Source organism: Palaemon carinicauda, chromosome 32, assembly GCF_036898095.1.
Source record: "Palaemon carinicauda isolate YSFRI2023 chromosome 32, ASM3689809v2, whole genome shotgun sequence".
In the NCBI taxonomy this organism is placed as follows: Eukaryota; Metazoa; Arthropoda; class Malacostraca; order Decapoda; family Palaemonidae; genus Palaemon; species Palaemon carinicauda.
The window spans coordinates 16,942,697-16,955,105 of record NC_090756.1 but is presented as its reverse complement, the minus strand read 5'-3'; the positions used below and the strand labels follow the sequence as shown (position 1 = coordinate 16,955,105).

The 12,409-nt window shown below is 52.7% G+C and overlaps 1 protein-coding gene across 2 annotated transcripts in view; it reads right to left on the bottom strand.

The window, feature by feature from the left end:
- Positions 1–12,409, bottom strand: part of Pcif1 (Phosphorylated CTD-interacting factor 1) — a 96,644-nt gene that overhangs the window by 12,313 nt on the left and 71,922 nt on the right. For both annotated transcript variants that reach the window (XM_068356101.1, XM_068356102.1), the window contains exon 14: positions 7,094–7,168. In XM_068356101.1, the coding sequence (XP_068212202.1) occupies positions 7,094–7,168 (75 nt within the window). The remainder of the gene's footprint in view (positions 1–7,093; positions 7,169–12,409) is intronic.

Sequence of the window (12,409 nt, the reverse complement as noted above, 5' to 3'; positions counted from 1 at the left end):
TAAGCTCATAGCTACGTATGAGTAGAGAGATTTCTAGCGAGGAAGAAATATCCACGCCCTTCAGCCTGAAGGCCAAGCTTAAGGCTGAGCGATAGCCTTTCACTGCCGAGACAGAAAGGCGCATTTCTTCCCGCAGATAAACGATGAAGTCCGCTATTGCTGGAATAGTGGCATCGAGTGGAGAGATACCCCTCCCACGACACCAACCACAAAAGACTCCCCACTTCGCTTGGTAGACTCCCTCAGAGGACCTTCGCAGGTGCCGAGACATTCTCTCCGCAACCTGTTGCGAAAAGTCTCTATCCGTGAGGAGACGCTGGATAGTCTCCAGGCGTGAAGCCGAAGCGAGGCCACGGCCTTGTGAGGGACGCCGGAGTGGGGTTGTCTGAGAAGCTCGTGTCGTGGAGGAAGTTCCCTCGGGAACTCTGTCAGGAGCTGCAGAAGGTCCGGGAACCATTCCGCGTGATGCCATAGCGGAGCTACCAGAGTCATCGAACAGTTGACCGATAGTCTAGTCCTGTTGAGCACCCTTCTCATCAGACAGAACGGTGGGAAGGCGTACACGTCGATGTTGTCCCACCGTTGCTGGAAAGCATCTTGCCAGAGTGCCTTGGGGTCCGGGACTGGGGAGCAGTACAGAGGCAGCTTGAAGTTCAACGCTGTCGCGAACAAGTCCACAGTCGGGGAACCCCACAAAGTCAGGACTTTGTTGGCTATCTGAGGATCCAAAGACCACTCGGTACTCACTATCTGCGAGGCCCTGCTCAGACTGTCGGCGAGCACATTCCTCTTGCCAGGAATGAAGCGAGCTGATAGTGTTGTCGAGTGGATTTCGGTCCACCTCAGAGTCTCTACTGCTTGTTGATATAAGCCACTACCGTGGTGTTGTCGCTCATCACCACCACGGAGTGACCCGCCAGGGACCGTTGGAACTGCTGAAGAGCCAGAAAGACGGCCTTCAATTCTAGCAGGTTGATGTGCAGGCACTTTTCTGATTCTGACCAAAGGCCTGAGGCCCTCTGGTTCAGAACGTGCGCCCTCCACCCTTCTTTTGACGCGTCCGAAAACAGAGTCAATTCCGGGGGGAGGACGAGAAGACTCACTCCCTTCTGCAGGTTCTCGTCGACCAGCCACCACCGCAAGTCCGTCCGTTCCAAAGACCCCATCGGGATCAGAACGTCCGGAGAATCGGATCCTTGATTCCACCGGGACTTGAGCCGCCACTGTAGGGATCTCATCCTGAGGCGGCTGCTTGGAACCAGACGAGCCAGGGAGGATAGGTGACCTAAGAGACACAACCACGACTGGGCGGGAGCTCTTCTCGCCTGAGGAAGGGTTCCGCCACCTTCCTCAGCCTTGCTATCCGGTCGTCTGATGGAAAGGCTTTGTGGAGATTGGTGTCTATCAGCATGCCTAGATAAACCAGTCGTTGGGATGGCTGTAGAGAGGACTTCTCGAGGTTTACCACGATCTCCAGATCCTGGCAAAGACCCAGAAGCCTGTCTCAGGCCGAAGAAGGGTCGACTCCGAGTCTGCTAGGATCAGCCAATCGTCCAGATAACGAAGGAGACGAATGCCGTTCCTGTGCGCCCAAGATGAAATCAGGGTGAACACTCTGGTGAACACCTGAGGAGCTGTGGAGAGACCGAAAAAGCTGAACCGGGTTTCCTTGACAAACCCGTTCAGAGCCGAGAGGTCGATGACAGAAGCCTGGGGAGCCGTCGACGACCTCCTGGAGAGCACCCTTCTTTAGCATGGTCTCGACTTCGGCCCAGCCCCTTTGCCGACCCCGTGGCATAGGAGCTCAACGACACTGGATTCGCTATCAGGGGAGGTTGAGATGTTGTGAACGGGACGCGATAGCCTTGGCCGATCACTGAGACCGTCCAAGCATCGGCCCCGTGTTGCTGCCACCTGCGGACGCAACGCTGAAGGCATCCCCCCCAGGTGGAAACGCAGGGGGAATGCCACCCCTAGGGTTTGTGGCCGCGGCCGCTACCCCTAGGAGTCTTGCCTCCCCTGGAGGACTTGCCGTCCCTCTTGACCTTAGCTGGAAAGGACTGGGGCTTAGACACCACTTTCTTAACTGCCGGTGCCTGCTTCGGAGCCTTACGAGGCTGCTGCTGCTGTTGCGGCGGAGCTAGAGGCTTATAGGGCCGAGCTGTAAGGGCCTTATGGAGGAGGGAGTCCGTGCTAGATTTCCTCCACCTCTCAGCCGTTCACTCCATGTCCTGTGACTCGAACAGATTCTCCCCAAGAAGGCAAGCATGTCTGAGCCTACACACATCCACGGCGGGGACCTTCGGATGGAATCTCTCGGTCACAGCATCGCGACGCTTCAACACCGAGCTGGCCCACAGGGTGGTGACCTGGTGCGCCAAAAACTCGATGGAGCGGGTGCCCGAGAGTAAGAAGGTCTCCAGGGCCTTCCTATTGGTCTCCTTAGACAAGTCCTCGAAGCGCAATAGGATGCCCAGAGTTCCTAGCCAAAAATCCAGCCACGAAGTGGCCTGCATGGCACACTTTGCGACCTTCTCATGGCTCAGGATTTCCGCTGCCGAGAACGACACCTGCCGGGCAGAGAGCTTCTCAAGGGGAACTCCCTTCGCCAGCTCTTCCACGGAGTGATGGAGAGGAAGAGCGAGACTGGACTCGCCCAAGATCTCAAAATACCTCCTCTGCTGAAGACGAGGAGGAGAGATGAGTTTGTTCCCGGCAGAGGAACGACTGGAGGAGGCAAGAATCGCGAGCTGGGCGTTGGCCCTGGCTCTGGCACTCTTCAGACCCTGAGACCAGGGCAGAGCCGCACTGGACTTAGGGGCCTTCCGAACATCGAACACTTTGTCCAAGATAGTGTCCTTGCCTTCACGGGGGGGCAATCACGGGGTCCATAAGCCCGTTGAGTTGCCTCATCAGGCTCAGGACCTGCCAGAAGGCATGTTCAGATTCCTGCTGATCTCCTCCTTGCGGGCTGGCAGCTAAGTCTCCTGTCCCCGGAATCTCTTCATGGGGTGAAGCGTGGACGTTCCCCCGGGGAGCCGCGGGTTCCTGGCGAATCCTCGAAGAAGATTTCGGGATGGTCTTGGAGTCCTTGGATTCCCTCCTGGGAGGGATACAGGATCCCAACAAAGAGGTTCGAAGAGCCCCTTCCGCACGAGACGACTCTCCTCCACGAAGAGAAGGCTCCCCCCTTAGTGCTGAGGGAAAGACTACCGCTTCACTGGACTCACCCGAGGACGGAAAAGCCTCGTCCACGGGAGAAGGAGAAAACGCTCGACCAGGAGAAGGGGCCTTTCCGACAGACCTCTTGGGAACCAGCTTCGCCCTGGGGGAAGTCACCACGAAGTCCACTCCTCTCTTTCTCTTCAGCGTAGGAGAGGCAGCCGTTGGTTTGTTGCCCTGATCAGCGAGTGCTGGTTTCATTACCCTCACTAACGCCCGCATCAGAGGACCAAACCAAGTCTGTTGTTCCACGGACACAGAGTCCGAAATCCTCGCTAGAGGGAAAGGGATCAGGCGATCCTTCGGAGTGGACACCACTGGACCTGCCTGAAAAGAAGGGGGGGGGGGGGGAAGAAAGATGCACTAACCTCTCTGCAGTGTCTTCCCTGTCCTGCACAACAGTCCTGCGTTTAGATGGAGGCTATCCAGAGCGCTGTCTTGGAACACGCGTTCCTACTGCTATCACTGGCTGCGAAATTCGCCGCGAACGATGGTCGCGCAGGCAAGCGGTCGCGCGGGCGCGAGGGCGTACAGGCGAACGAGCGCGTGGGCGAGCCGGCGAACGAATGCGTTGGCGCGATGGCGAGGGAACGCGTTGCCGCGTGGGCGAGTGAGAACGCTCCGAAGATCGCTGGCGACGTAGGTCAGGAGACCTGTAGCGCGAGGGAGAGCGATTGCAAGCAGGCAATCGGTGGTGAGCTGGCGAACGCTGGCGAGCGATGGCGCGTTGTCGCATGGTGACGCGTTGGCGAGCGATAGCGCGTAGGACGCGCAGGTGAATGATCGCGCGAGGGCGAGCTAGCAGAGGGCGAACCATGTCCTTCCAGAATCTCTGGCCGACGACGCGTTGGAGACCGCGTGCACGCAGGCTGTAAGTCACGCGGGTGGTCCGGAGATCGTCGATGATCAGGTGATCGCTGACGCGTAGGAGAACGCTGACGAGCAGGCGATTGTAGGATCATCTGTGAACGCTGGCGGGCAGGTGATCGCTAGCGAGCAAGAGGGCGACGCGTGAAATCCTGTGAAGGAACAGTTGGCGCGGCGCGTTCACGAACAGGAACAGGAAGAGCATAGGCGCGTGGGCGAACATGTGCTTTAGAAACATGCGCTGGAGAACGCCGGCGATGAGCAGAAACAAGATGAGGATCGCGAGAGAGCTCAGGAGACTGATGGCGCGAAGGGTGCCCAACAGGGACTGCAGGATATTCAGAGACCACCGGGGAGCGCTGGCGAGCAACAGGGCGATGATCCTCAGAAGAGCGCTGACGAACGGGAGAGCGCCTGTGCGCTAACACTGCAGAAGGGCGAGCAGGAGAATGCTGGCGCGCTGAGCGCTCTTCAGGAACCACAGGATGTAGGATGTCCTCAGGAGAGCGCTGGCGAGAAGGAGGGCGAACATCAGGAGAGCGCCGGCGAACATCAGGAGAGCGCTGACGAGCAGGAGAACATTGACGAGCAGGAGAGCGCCTGTGCGCTAACGCTGCACGTGTAAGGGAAGAATCCCTTTGCCCCGAAGGGACCATTGCCCGTCGGGTGACGAGGTCCCCAGAAGGTGAAGTTCTAGCAGGAGTAGGAGACCGGTCCCCAGAGAGGTCTAAAGAAGCTGGAGCTGTAGGCTGAATACAACGAGGAGAGTCCCCTTCGGAAGAAGATCCAAAAAGGCGCCTCTTAACACCCTTATAAGGGGATAGGAGGCCCTTGCGACGCAGCGGACGGTGAGCCTTACGGCGAAGGCGGCCACGAGGAAGATCATCAGGACCATCAGTCCTCCGAAGGGGAGTCTCAGTCAAGGCACTCCCCTTAGAGGGAAGCTGGACAGCAGACAAGCCCGTAGGACTCCCTTCCCCCTTCGAAGGATATACGGAAGGGGGAGGAGAGCCGTCAGCACCAACATCCTCAACTGCACCTGCAGAGGATTTCCCCGCCCCGTCGGAGGCCTCTGCCACCACGACGTCGACGATAGACAGAGGGTCTACCTCTGCTACCGCCGGCGACTGCTTAACGGCGGCCCCCAACGCGACAAGGTCAATCAGGGCAACCCTGGAGGGCAAGCCCTTAAGCCCCAGGGAAGCCCAAATCTGTAAAAGATCATCATTAGACAGTGAATTATCAATAACCTCCCCCGGAGGAGGAGGGGGATCCGCCCCGCTATGGGAGGCGACGCCCTCTCCCCCACCCAAGGTCGGGAAACAGAACTAGGGCCTGCGCTACCACTCGGCCGACTCTCCTTAGGAGCCGAACGAGGGGGAGCTTCGGAGGAGGTTTGGGCGACGAAAGAAGAGTCCCGAGAACCTTCCTCCTTCAAGGCAACCCCAGAAGGAGAACGGTCTCTCTTGGACTTCTTCTTACGCCGGCGGCCAAACCTCTACCACTGGGAGGCAGACCACTCCCTGCACTCACTACACGTTTTCCTGGTCACACCGTCGGCCTCGACACTGCGGGCAAAGGGTGTGAGGATCCGTATCCGTGGCCGACATAAAGGTACCACAAGGGCGGCCGGCAATACCAGGGCACGTACGCATAGCAATAACAAAGGTAGTCAACTTCAAACACACACAAAAGCTGTAGAGAAAAAGCAGAAAAAAGATTAAAGGCTGTCAACGAGGACGATGGACAGACACGTCTGTTCATCGCCGGAGCCAAAAGTGAAGTGAAGCAAATCACCGGTGTGTGTGGGGGGGGGGGGGGTAGCAAGCTACCCTTCCCCTACCCCCCGCTAACTAGCGGGGGGGGGGGGGGGGGTAATTAACCCTCGTTAAAAACTATTGGCTCGTCATTTCAGCTACGCTAAAAGGTAAACCCAATGTAAATAGCGTGGTTTGTATTTCAGTTATGGAACAATTACTTTTTAACAGAGTATTATGAGCAAATAAAATCAAATAATAACTTTGTAACATTATATCATAATAAACAGACCACCAAGTGTTAACAAATTTGACTGATTGTTCCTGCCAAAGGAGCTTGCTTTAAATTTAATTATTTTTTTGTAATAAATTAGAATTCAATAAAATCTGATATATGGATAAACAGAAATTTTTTTATTTCTTTATGGATTCTGTTTTCGCATTGATATTTGTCTGTTGATTTAAGAATTTGGGCCTGGAGGCCTTTCACTAGGTACTGGGAGGCCATTCTGCACAAGGCTATTATGCGTGTCAACCATAAGCACCAACACAATACCAAAACGTCGGACATCTTCAAAAGCACAAAACAACACAGAGCAAAGCAAAACACGTCTGACCAACACTGGTGCTATGGAGGAATGAGGTAAAGGGGTGGGGAGGTGTAGGGGTGGGGAAGGATAGTCGTAGTAGGAGGCAGCAGACGGGTGTAGGATGGCACCTCGTTGTTCCGGGAGATGTTGATGGGGGAGAGGTCTAACTAGTGAGGGACCTATGGTCGTGGTTGTATCACGCCCCAGTTTACTATACCGACACTCATAGAGTGAGCGAGTTGGGTTTATTCCTGGCATTCCATGTATCCTTTTTTTCTTTGGAATATTTAGCAATAACTATGCCTTAGAAATGGTGCTATAGGAGCATTTCACTGGGCGACACAGGTTCCTCACCCAAAGATAGATTTCTCCTTCGTCAAAATCCCTTTAATGTTTTGATTTGTTATTATCAGATCCACGTAACCTGACATTCAGTGAAGATGATGAGTTTCGATAGTAAGGACCAATGATCTATTGCAGTGTATCATTTCTATCATGGCAATCAAACCTTGTTAACGGATACTCTTAAAACTTAGGTAGTGCAAAATTCTATCACTATTTAGGTTTTCACAAAGCTCAATGACTGATATTCATAAAACGGACTTCCCAATCTTACTATAACTTTTATCACCCATATAACAAACACAAATGACTTACTTGACCATAACATGTTGGAATCCATGTCTGTACTCATGCTCAAAAGGCAGAAGAACAATCTGTTTCCTATTGAATCTGTAAAAAGAAATTGGAATAAATTAATGACAACTTTTAACTGAAAATAAAGCTAAAATTGAAAACATTAAATATAACTAATTGGAGCCTTCACATTAGGGGCTTTCATTAGGAAAACAAGCCGGATCAATAAAATAAAATATCCAGAAATATAGCTAAAAACTTAATTGGTTTGGCAATAGAATTTGTTTACATTTGCACTTTATTCAGTTTTACTTCTGGAGACAAGACATATGCTTCAATCAGAGGTTATAAAAACAAAATGTGCTGTAATTTTTTAGCTCATCAAGATGGTAAATTCCCCTCAAAAAAAGAATAAAAAAAAATGTACAGGCATACCAACAAAACTCAAAAATAGCATAGAGAATATGCAGTGAAAGATGTGGAGGTACATCAAATAATCTAATTATTAAAATTAAAAAAAAAAAAAAAAAATATTCATGATGGAAAAAATTTGCTGAAACATTTCCCTACACCTCAGATGATGAAAAGTAGTGGTAGCTGATTAAGTTTGTATATTACTATTTAAAGATTTGAATATTTCAAAACGGCTTTTATTTCTCCATTCCTAATGCCATTCTTCATTACATGTTTGGGTATTGTGATTGAAGAGCAAGATTGTAAACATATGTAACTTCTTTGTTCTCTGTACAAAGCAGTTCATCCTAGTCATTCTGATCTCTCTGTAAAAAGCTTTCAAAGATATTGTGACAGCATTTTGTGAAGACTTCAGTATAATAGGTAGTAGGTTGGCCAGGGCAAAAGCCACGTGTTGAGATACCGCTAATGTGTTATGGGGCCCTTTGACTGGCCAGAGTAATATATTGGATCCCTCTCTTAACACAGCTCCTTTTTACTGTCTACACATTCACTGAATATTCTGGTATATTCTTTACACATTCTCCTCTGTCCTCATACACTTGACAATATCACAAATTTTAAGTAATTTGTATTTTTCCTAACAGTATTTACCTCGAACTACTTTCTTAGGAGTATCTGGGATCTCCTCCCAACCGACCAGAGTTTTGTGTAGTTTACCCTACTCCCGTTTTCTGTGGGGGTTAACCTCAGGCAGAGTGATACGCGCCCTGAGCTAACCCCGGGTCAGGGAGCATGCTTTCTCAGGTCTCGACCTCCAGTAAGTTCTTGGTAGCTTAGGTTCTTAAGAGGTCCAGTAAGGCACTCGGGGAAGGAAGGGTGGGTCATTACCCAAAAGTAGTTCGAGGTAAGTACTGTTAGGAAAAATACAAATTACTTAAAATTTGTTCCAACACGGAGTACTTACCTCGAACTACTTTCTTAGGAGACTTACACTTTAGGAGGTGGGAGTGGCCTTCTAGACCTAGAGACCAAGCTAAGCATGATCAGGGGAACCTAGATAGGAGGCTAGGTTCTGTTGCCATTCATGAAACACGGAAAATAGGGAAAAAACTGCACAAAAAGCTCTATCTTAGTGTCTAAGTAACTCGCCTCTACAAGAATTCCTAGGAGATATGTCCTGATGATCGTGTGCCTTGAAAACAGGCTCAGGGGGACTACCCGAGCACATCTTCGAGCGGAAATAGGGGAAGGAAGAACAAGGGGGTTAAGGAACAAACCTGTCTCTCTTGGTCTTACCATCCGCGGTTGTTTCTGGGGCTATGTCGTCAAACCGTTTGGAGCGCGGAGATGACGGTTCCTATTGAGAATCCGTCCAGGGACTTCCTCGAATAGTCCTTTAGGTAGTGAGCTGTGAAGGTCGACTGGTTAGACCAGGTGCCAGCTCTCAGGATTTTGCCCACTGCCATATTCTTCTCGAATGCTAACGAGGTACTTAGACCCCTAATGTCGTGGGGCCTGGGCTTGCCCGGCAGGGGAATTCCCGCACTACTGTCGCCTCTGATAATCACCTGTCGCAGCCAGAAGATGGTATTCTTTGAGATTGGCTTCTTCACTGGGCCTGTGAAGACAAACAGACTTTTGATATTAAGCCGAAGTTTAGCCATCCTCTCTAGGTATTTCCTTATTGCCCTGACAGGGCACAGCCTTCAGTCCTTCGGGTTGTCCGAACGGGGAATTGCTAGTATTGAGAAGCCCTCAAACCTGGGATCCCACACGGCTGGATTCTGGGTCTTAGCTACAAAGGATGGTACAAACTTGAAGGAAGCCTCTCGCCAACCCTTTTTGCTGAGGCCAAAGCCAGCAGGAAAACAGTCTTGAGGGCGAGATCTTTCTCCACGATGTCTTTTAGGGGCTCGAACGGGGGTTCTGATAACATCTTCAGGACCTTGGCCACATCCCACTGTGACACCCTAATGGCTTGAGGGGGGCATGCCTGCTCGAAACTCTTGATGAGCATCGAGATATGTCTAGAGGCTCCCAGGTCGATGCCCTTCAGGAGGAAAACTTGGCCTAACGCTGCACGGACTCCCTTGATGGCTGGAATAGACATGTTGACCACGTCCCTGAGATAGACCAAGAAGTCCGCAACCTCCGGGATGGAGGCCTTCAGTGGCTTGATGCTCCTGGAGGAGCACCACTTAGTGAAAGTGGCCCACATTGCTTGGTAGACCGCTGCTGATGAATGTCTCAGATACCCAGACATCCTTGCTGCTGTCTTCGACGAATAGCCTTCCTTCCTCAGAAGACGCTCAATAACCTCCACGCGAAGGCAGAGGGACCGAGGGTTCTCGTGGAACCTTTGAAAGTGGGGCTGCCGGAGAAGATCTGGCCTGTCCTGGAGGGGCCAAGGTGGAAGACACGCTAGTTCCTTTAGATCCACGAACCATTCTCTCTCCGGCCACCAGGGCGCTACCAAAGACATCTTCAGGTTGTGGGCCCTCCTTACTCTGTTGAGAACCTGCCTGAGCATCGCGAAGGGAGGGAAGGCGTAAACGTCAAGATTGTCCCAAGGGTGCTGGAAGGCATCCTCTAACGCCACTCTTGGGTCTGGCACAGGAGAACAAAACACGGGGAGTTGTGCATTCAGTCTTGTCGCTAAGGGGTCCATCACTGGCGACCCCCATTTTTGGATGATGACTTTGGCCACTACTGGGTGTAGGGACCACTCGGCTCCTACTACTTGTCCCATCCTGCTGAGGCCGTCGGCCAGGACGTTCCTTTTTCCCGGAATGAACCTTGCCGAGATCTTGATCTGCTCCGCCTCGGCCCATTCCAGAAGTTCCAACGGGAGGTCGCACAACTCCTTCAATTTTAGTCCTCCCTGCTTCTTTATGTAGGCCACCACCGTGGCGTTGTCACACATCAGTGCCACGGTGTTCCCCCGGAGTAGATTGACGAACTCTAGGCACGCTCTTCGAACTGCCCTCATTTCTAGGACGTTCATGTGTTGAGCCTTCTCCTCGTCCGTCCAAATTTCCTCTTGCTGACCTTCCGAGGAGGTGGGCAGCCCACCCCCCCTTGGATGCGTCCGTGAACAGGAGCATCTCGGGAGGGTCGGCTGCGAAGGGCATTCCCTTGAGTGTGTTCGATCTACTGCACCACCACTCCAGGACTTCCTTTGTTTCTGGGAGAACAGGAATCACTTTGAAGGGGGAGTCCCTCTGGTTCCAGAGCTCCTTCAGATTCCACTGGACCCCCCTGAGCTTGAGCCTCCCCTGGGGGACCAGTTTTTCCAACGATACGAGATGGCCTATCAATCTTTGCCAGTCCTTCGCTCTCCTGGGCTGGTCCGACAGGAAGGGACGGAGGATCTGGTCCAAGTTGTCTAGTCTCTCCACTGAAGGGAAGGCTCTCACCAACCGGGAGTCCAAGACCATTCCGAGGTAGATCATCCTGGTGGAGGGTATCAGTTGAGACTTCTCCAGGTTGATGATGATGCCCAAGACACTGCAGAACCGCAGAAGCTTCGCGCCTTGCTCCCTCAGTACTTCCCCTGAGGCTGAAAGTAACAACCAGTCGTCCAGGTACCGAATCAGGCGGATGCCCTGTTTGTGTGCCCATACTGAGACTGTTGTGAAGACCCTCGTGAAAACTTGAGGAGCTGTGCACAGCCCGAAGCAGAGGGTCTTGAACTGCAATGTCTGGGCACCCCATCTTACCCTTAGGTACTTCCTGCTGGAGGGGTGTACTGGGATTTGGAAGTATGCGTCCTTGAGGTCTATGGACATCATGAAGTCCCCTTCCCTCAGGGACGCCAGGACCGACTTCGGGGTGTCCATCTTGAAGTCGGTCTTGCACACAAACTTGTTGAGGGCTGAGAGGTCTATGACCAGCCTCCAACCTCCCGTTGCCTTCTCCACCAGGAAGAGTCTGCTGTAGAACCCCGGGCCCGGCTCCTGGACTGGTTCTATCGCTCCTTTTGCCAGCATCGCCGAGACTTCCTCTTGCAGAGCTGTCCTCCTCAAGGGGTCCTTTGGAGCCAACCACTCTGCCCGTAGGTCTGGTAATAGAGACAGGGGGTCCGCTAGGAAGGGTAGCCTGTACCCTTCTTTCAGAACTGTTACGGTCCACGGGTCTGCACCGTGGTCTTTCCACGCTTGCCAAAAATGTCTGAGGCATCCCCCCACCTGAGGCTTGGGCAGGAGTAGGGGGCGTCTCTCCCTATCTCCTTCTGGAGGAGCGGCCTGCAAGCCCTCTCCTGGCTGCCGCATAGGAAGGTCTAAAGGAGGACTGAGTTGACGATGTTCCCCTACGGGAGGGCTGCGAAGGTTGTGACCAAGCGGTCGCTGGGGCGTCTCTCTTGGGCTGGCTAGGCGAGGCCCGAGGAGGTGAAGGAGCATCGGAAGCGGTCCTTCTGTGGATGGGTCTTCTCACTGACTGGGGTCTGAGATCACCCACGTCTTTCCGTTTTCTGACCCTTTCCATTATTTCTTCCGCTGCCTTCAGGGGGAAAAGGGAATCTTCCCACAGTGGCAGGTTTCTCAGGGCTCTCGCTTCTCTGTCTGGGATACGCCTGGTTATTTTATTAAGGACTGTGTCCCTCCTCCGCAGGATCCAGTTGGCGGCTTGAGTTAGAGACTGGTAGGATCAAAATTTAAGGCCCTACCTCCCGAGCTAATCAGCTCCTTCAGTAGGGCCTGATTCTCCGGGATCGAGAGGTCATAGGAGGCCTGGACTCCTACAAGGGCGGAGGCCCACCAGTCCAGCCAGGAGGACACGTTAACCAGGTCCTTGGCTATCTCCTCCATCATCGTAGCCTCCGACTGTGAGAAACAGATCGGAGCCGTCGAGGCCCTATCTTCAGGTCCTCCTTGGCCTAAAACCTCGAGAGCTGGTTCCACCTTACAGGCACCTGGTTGC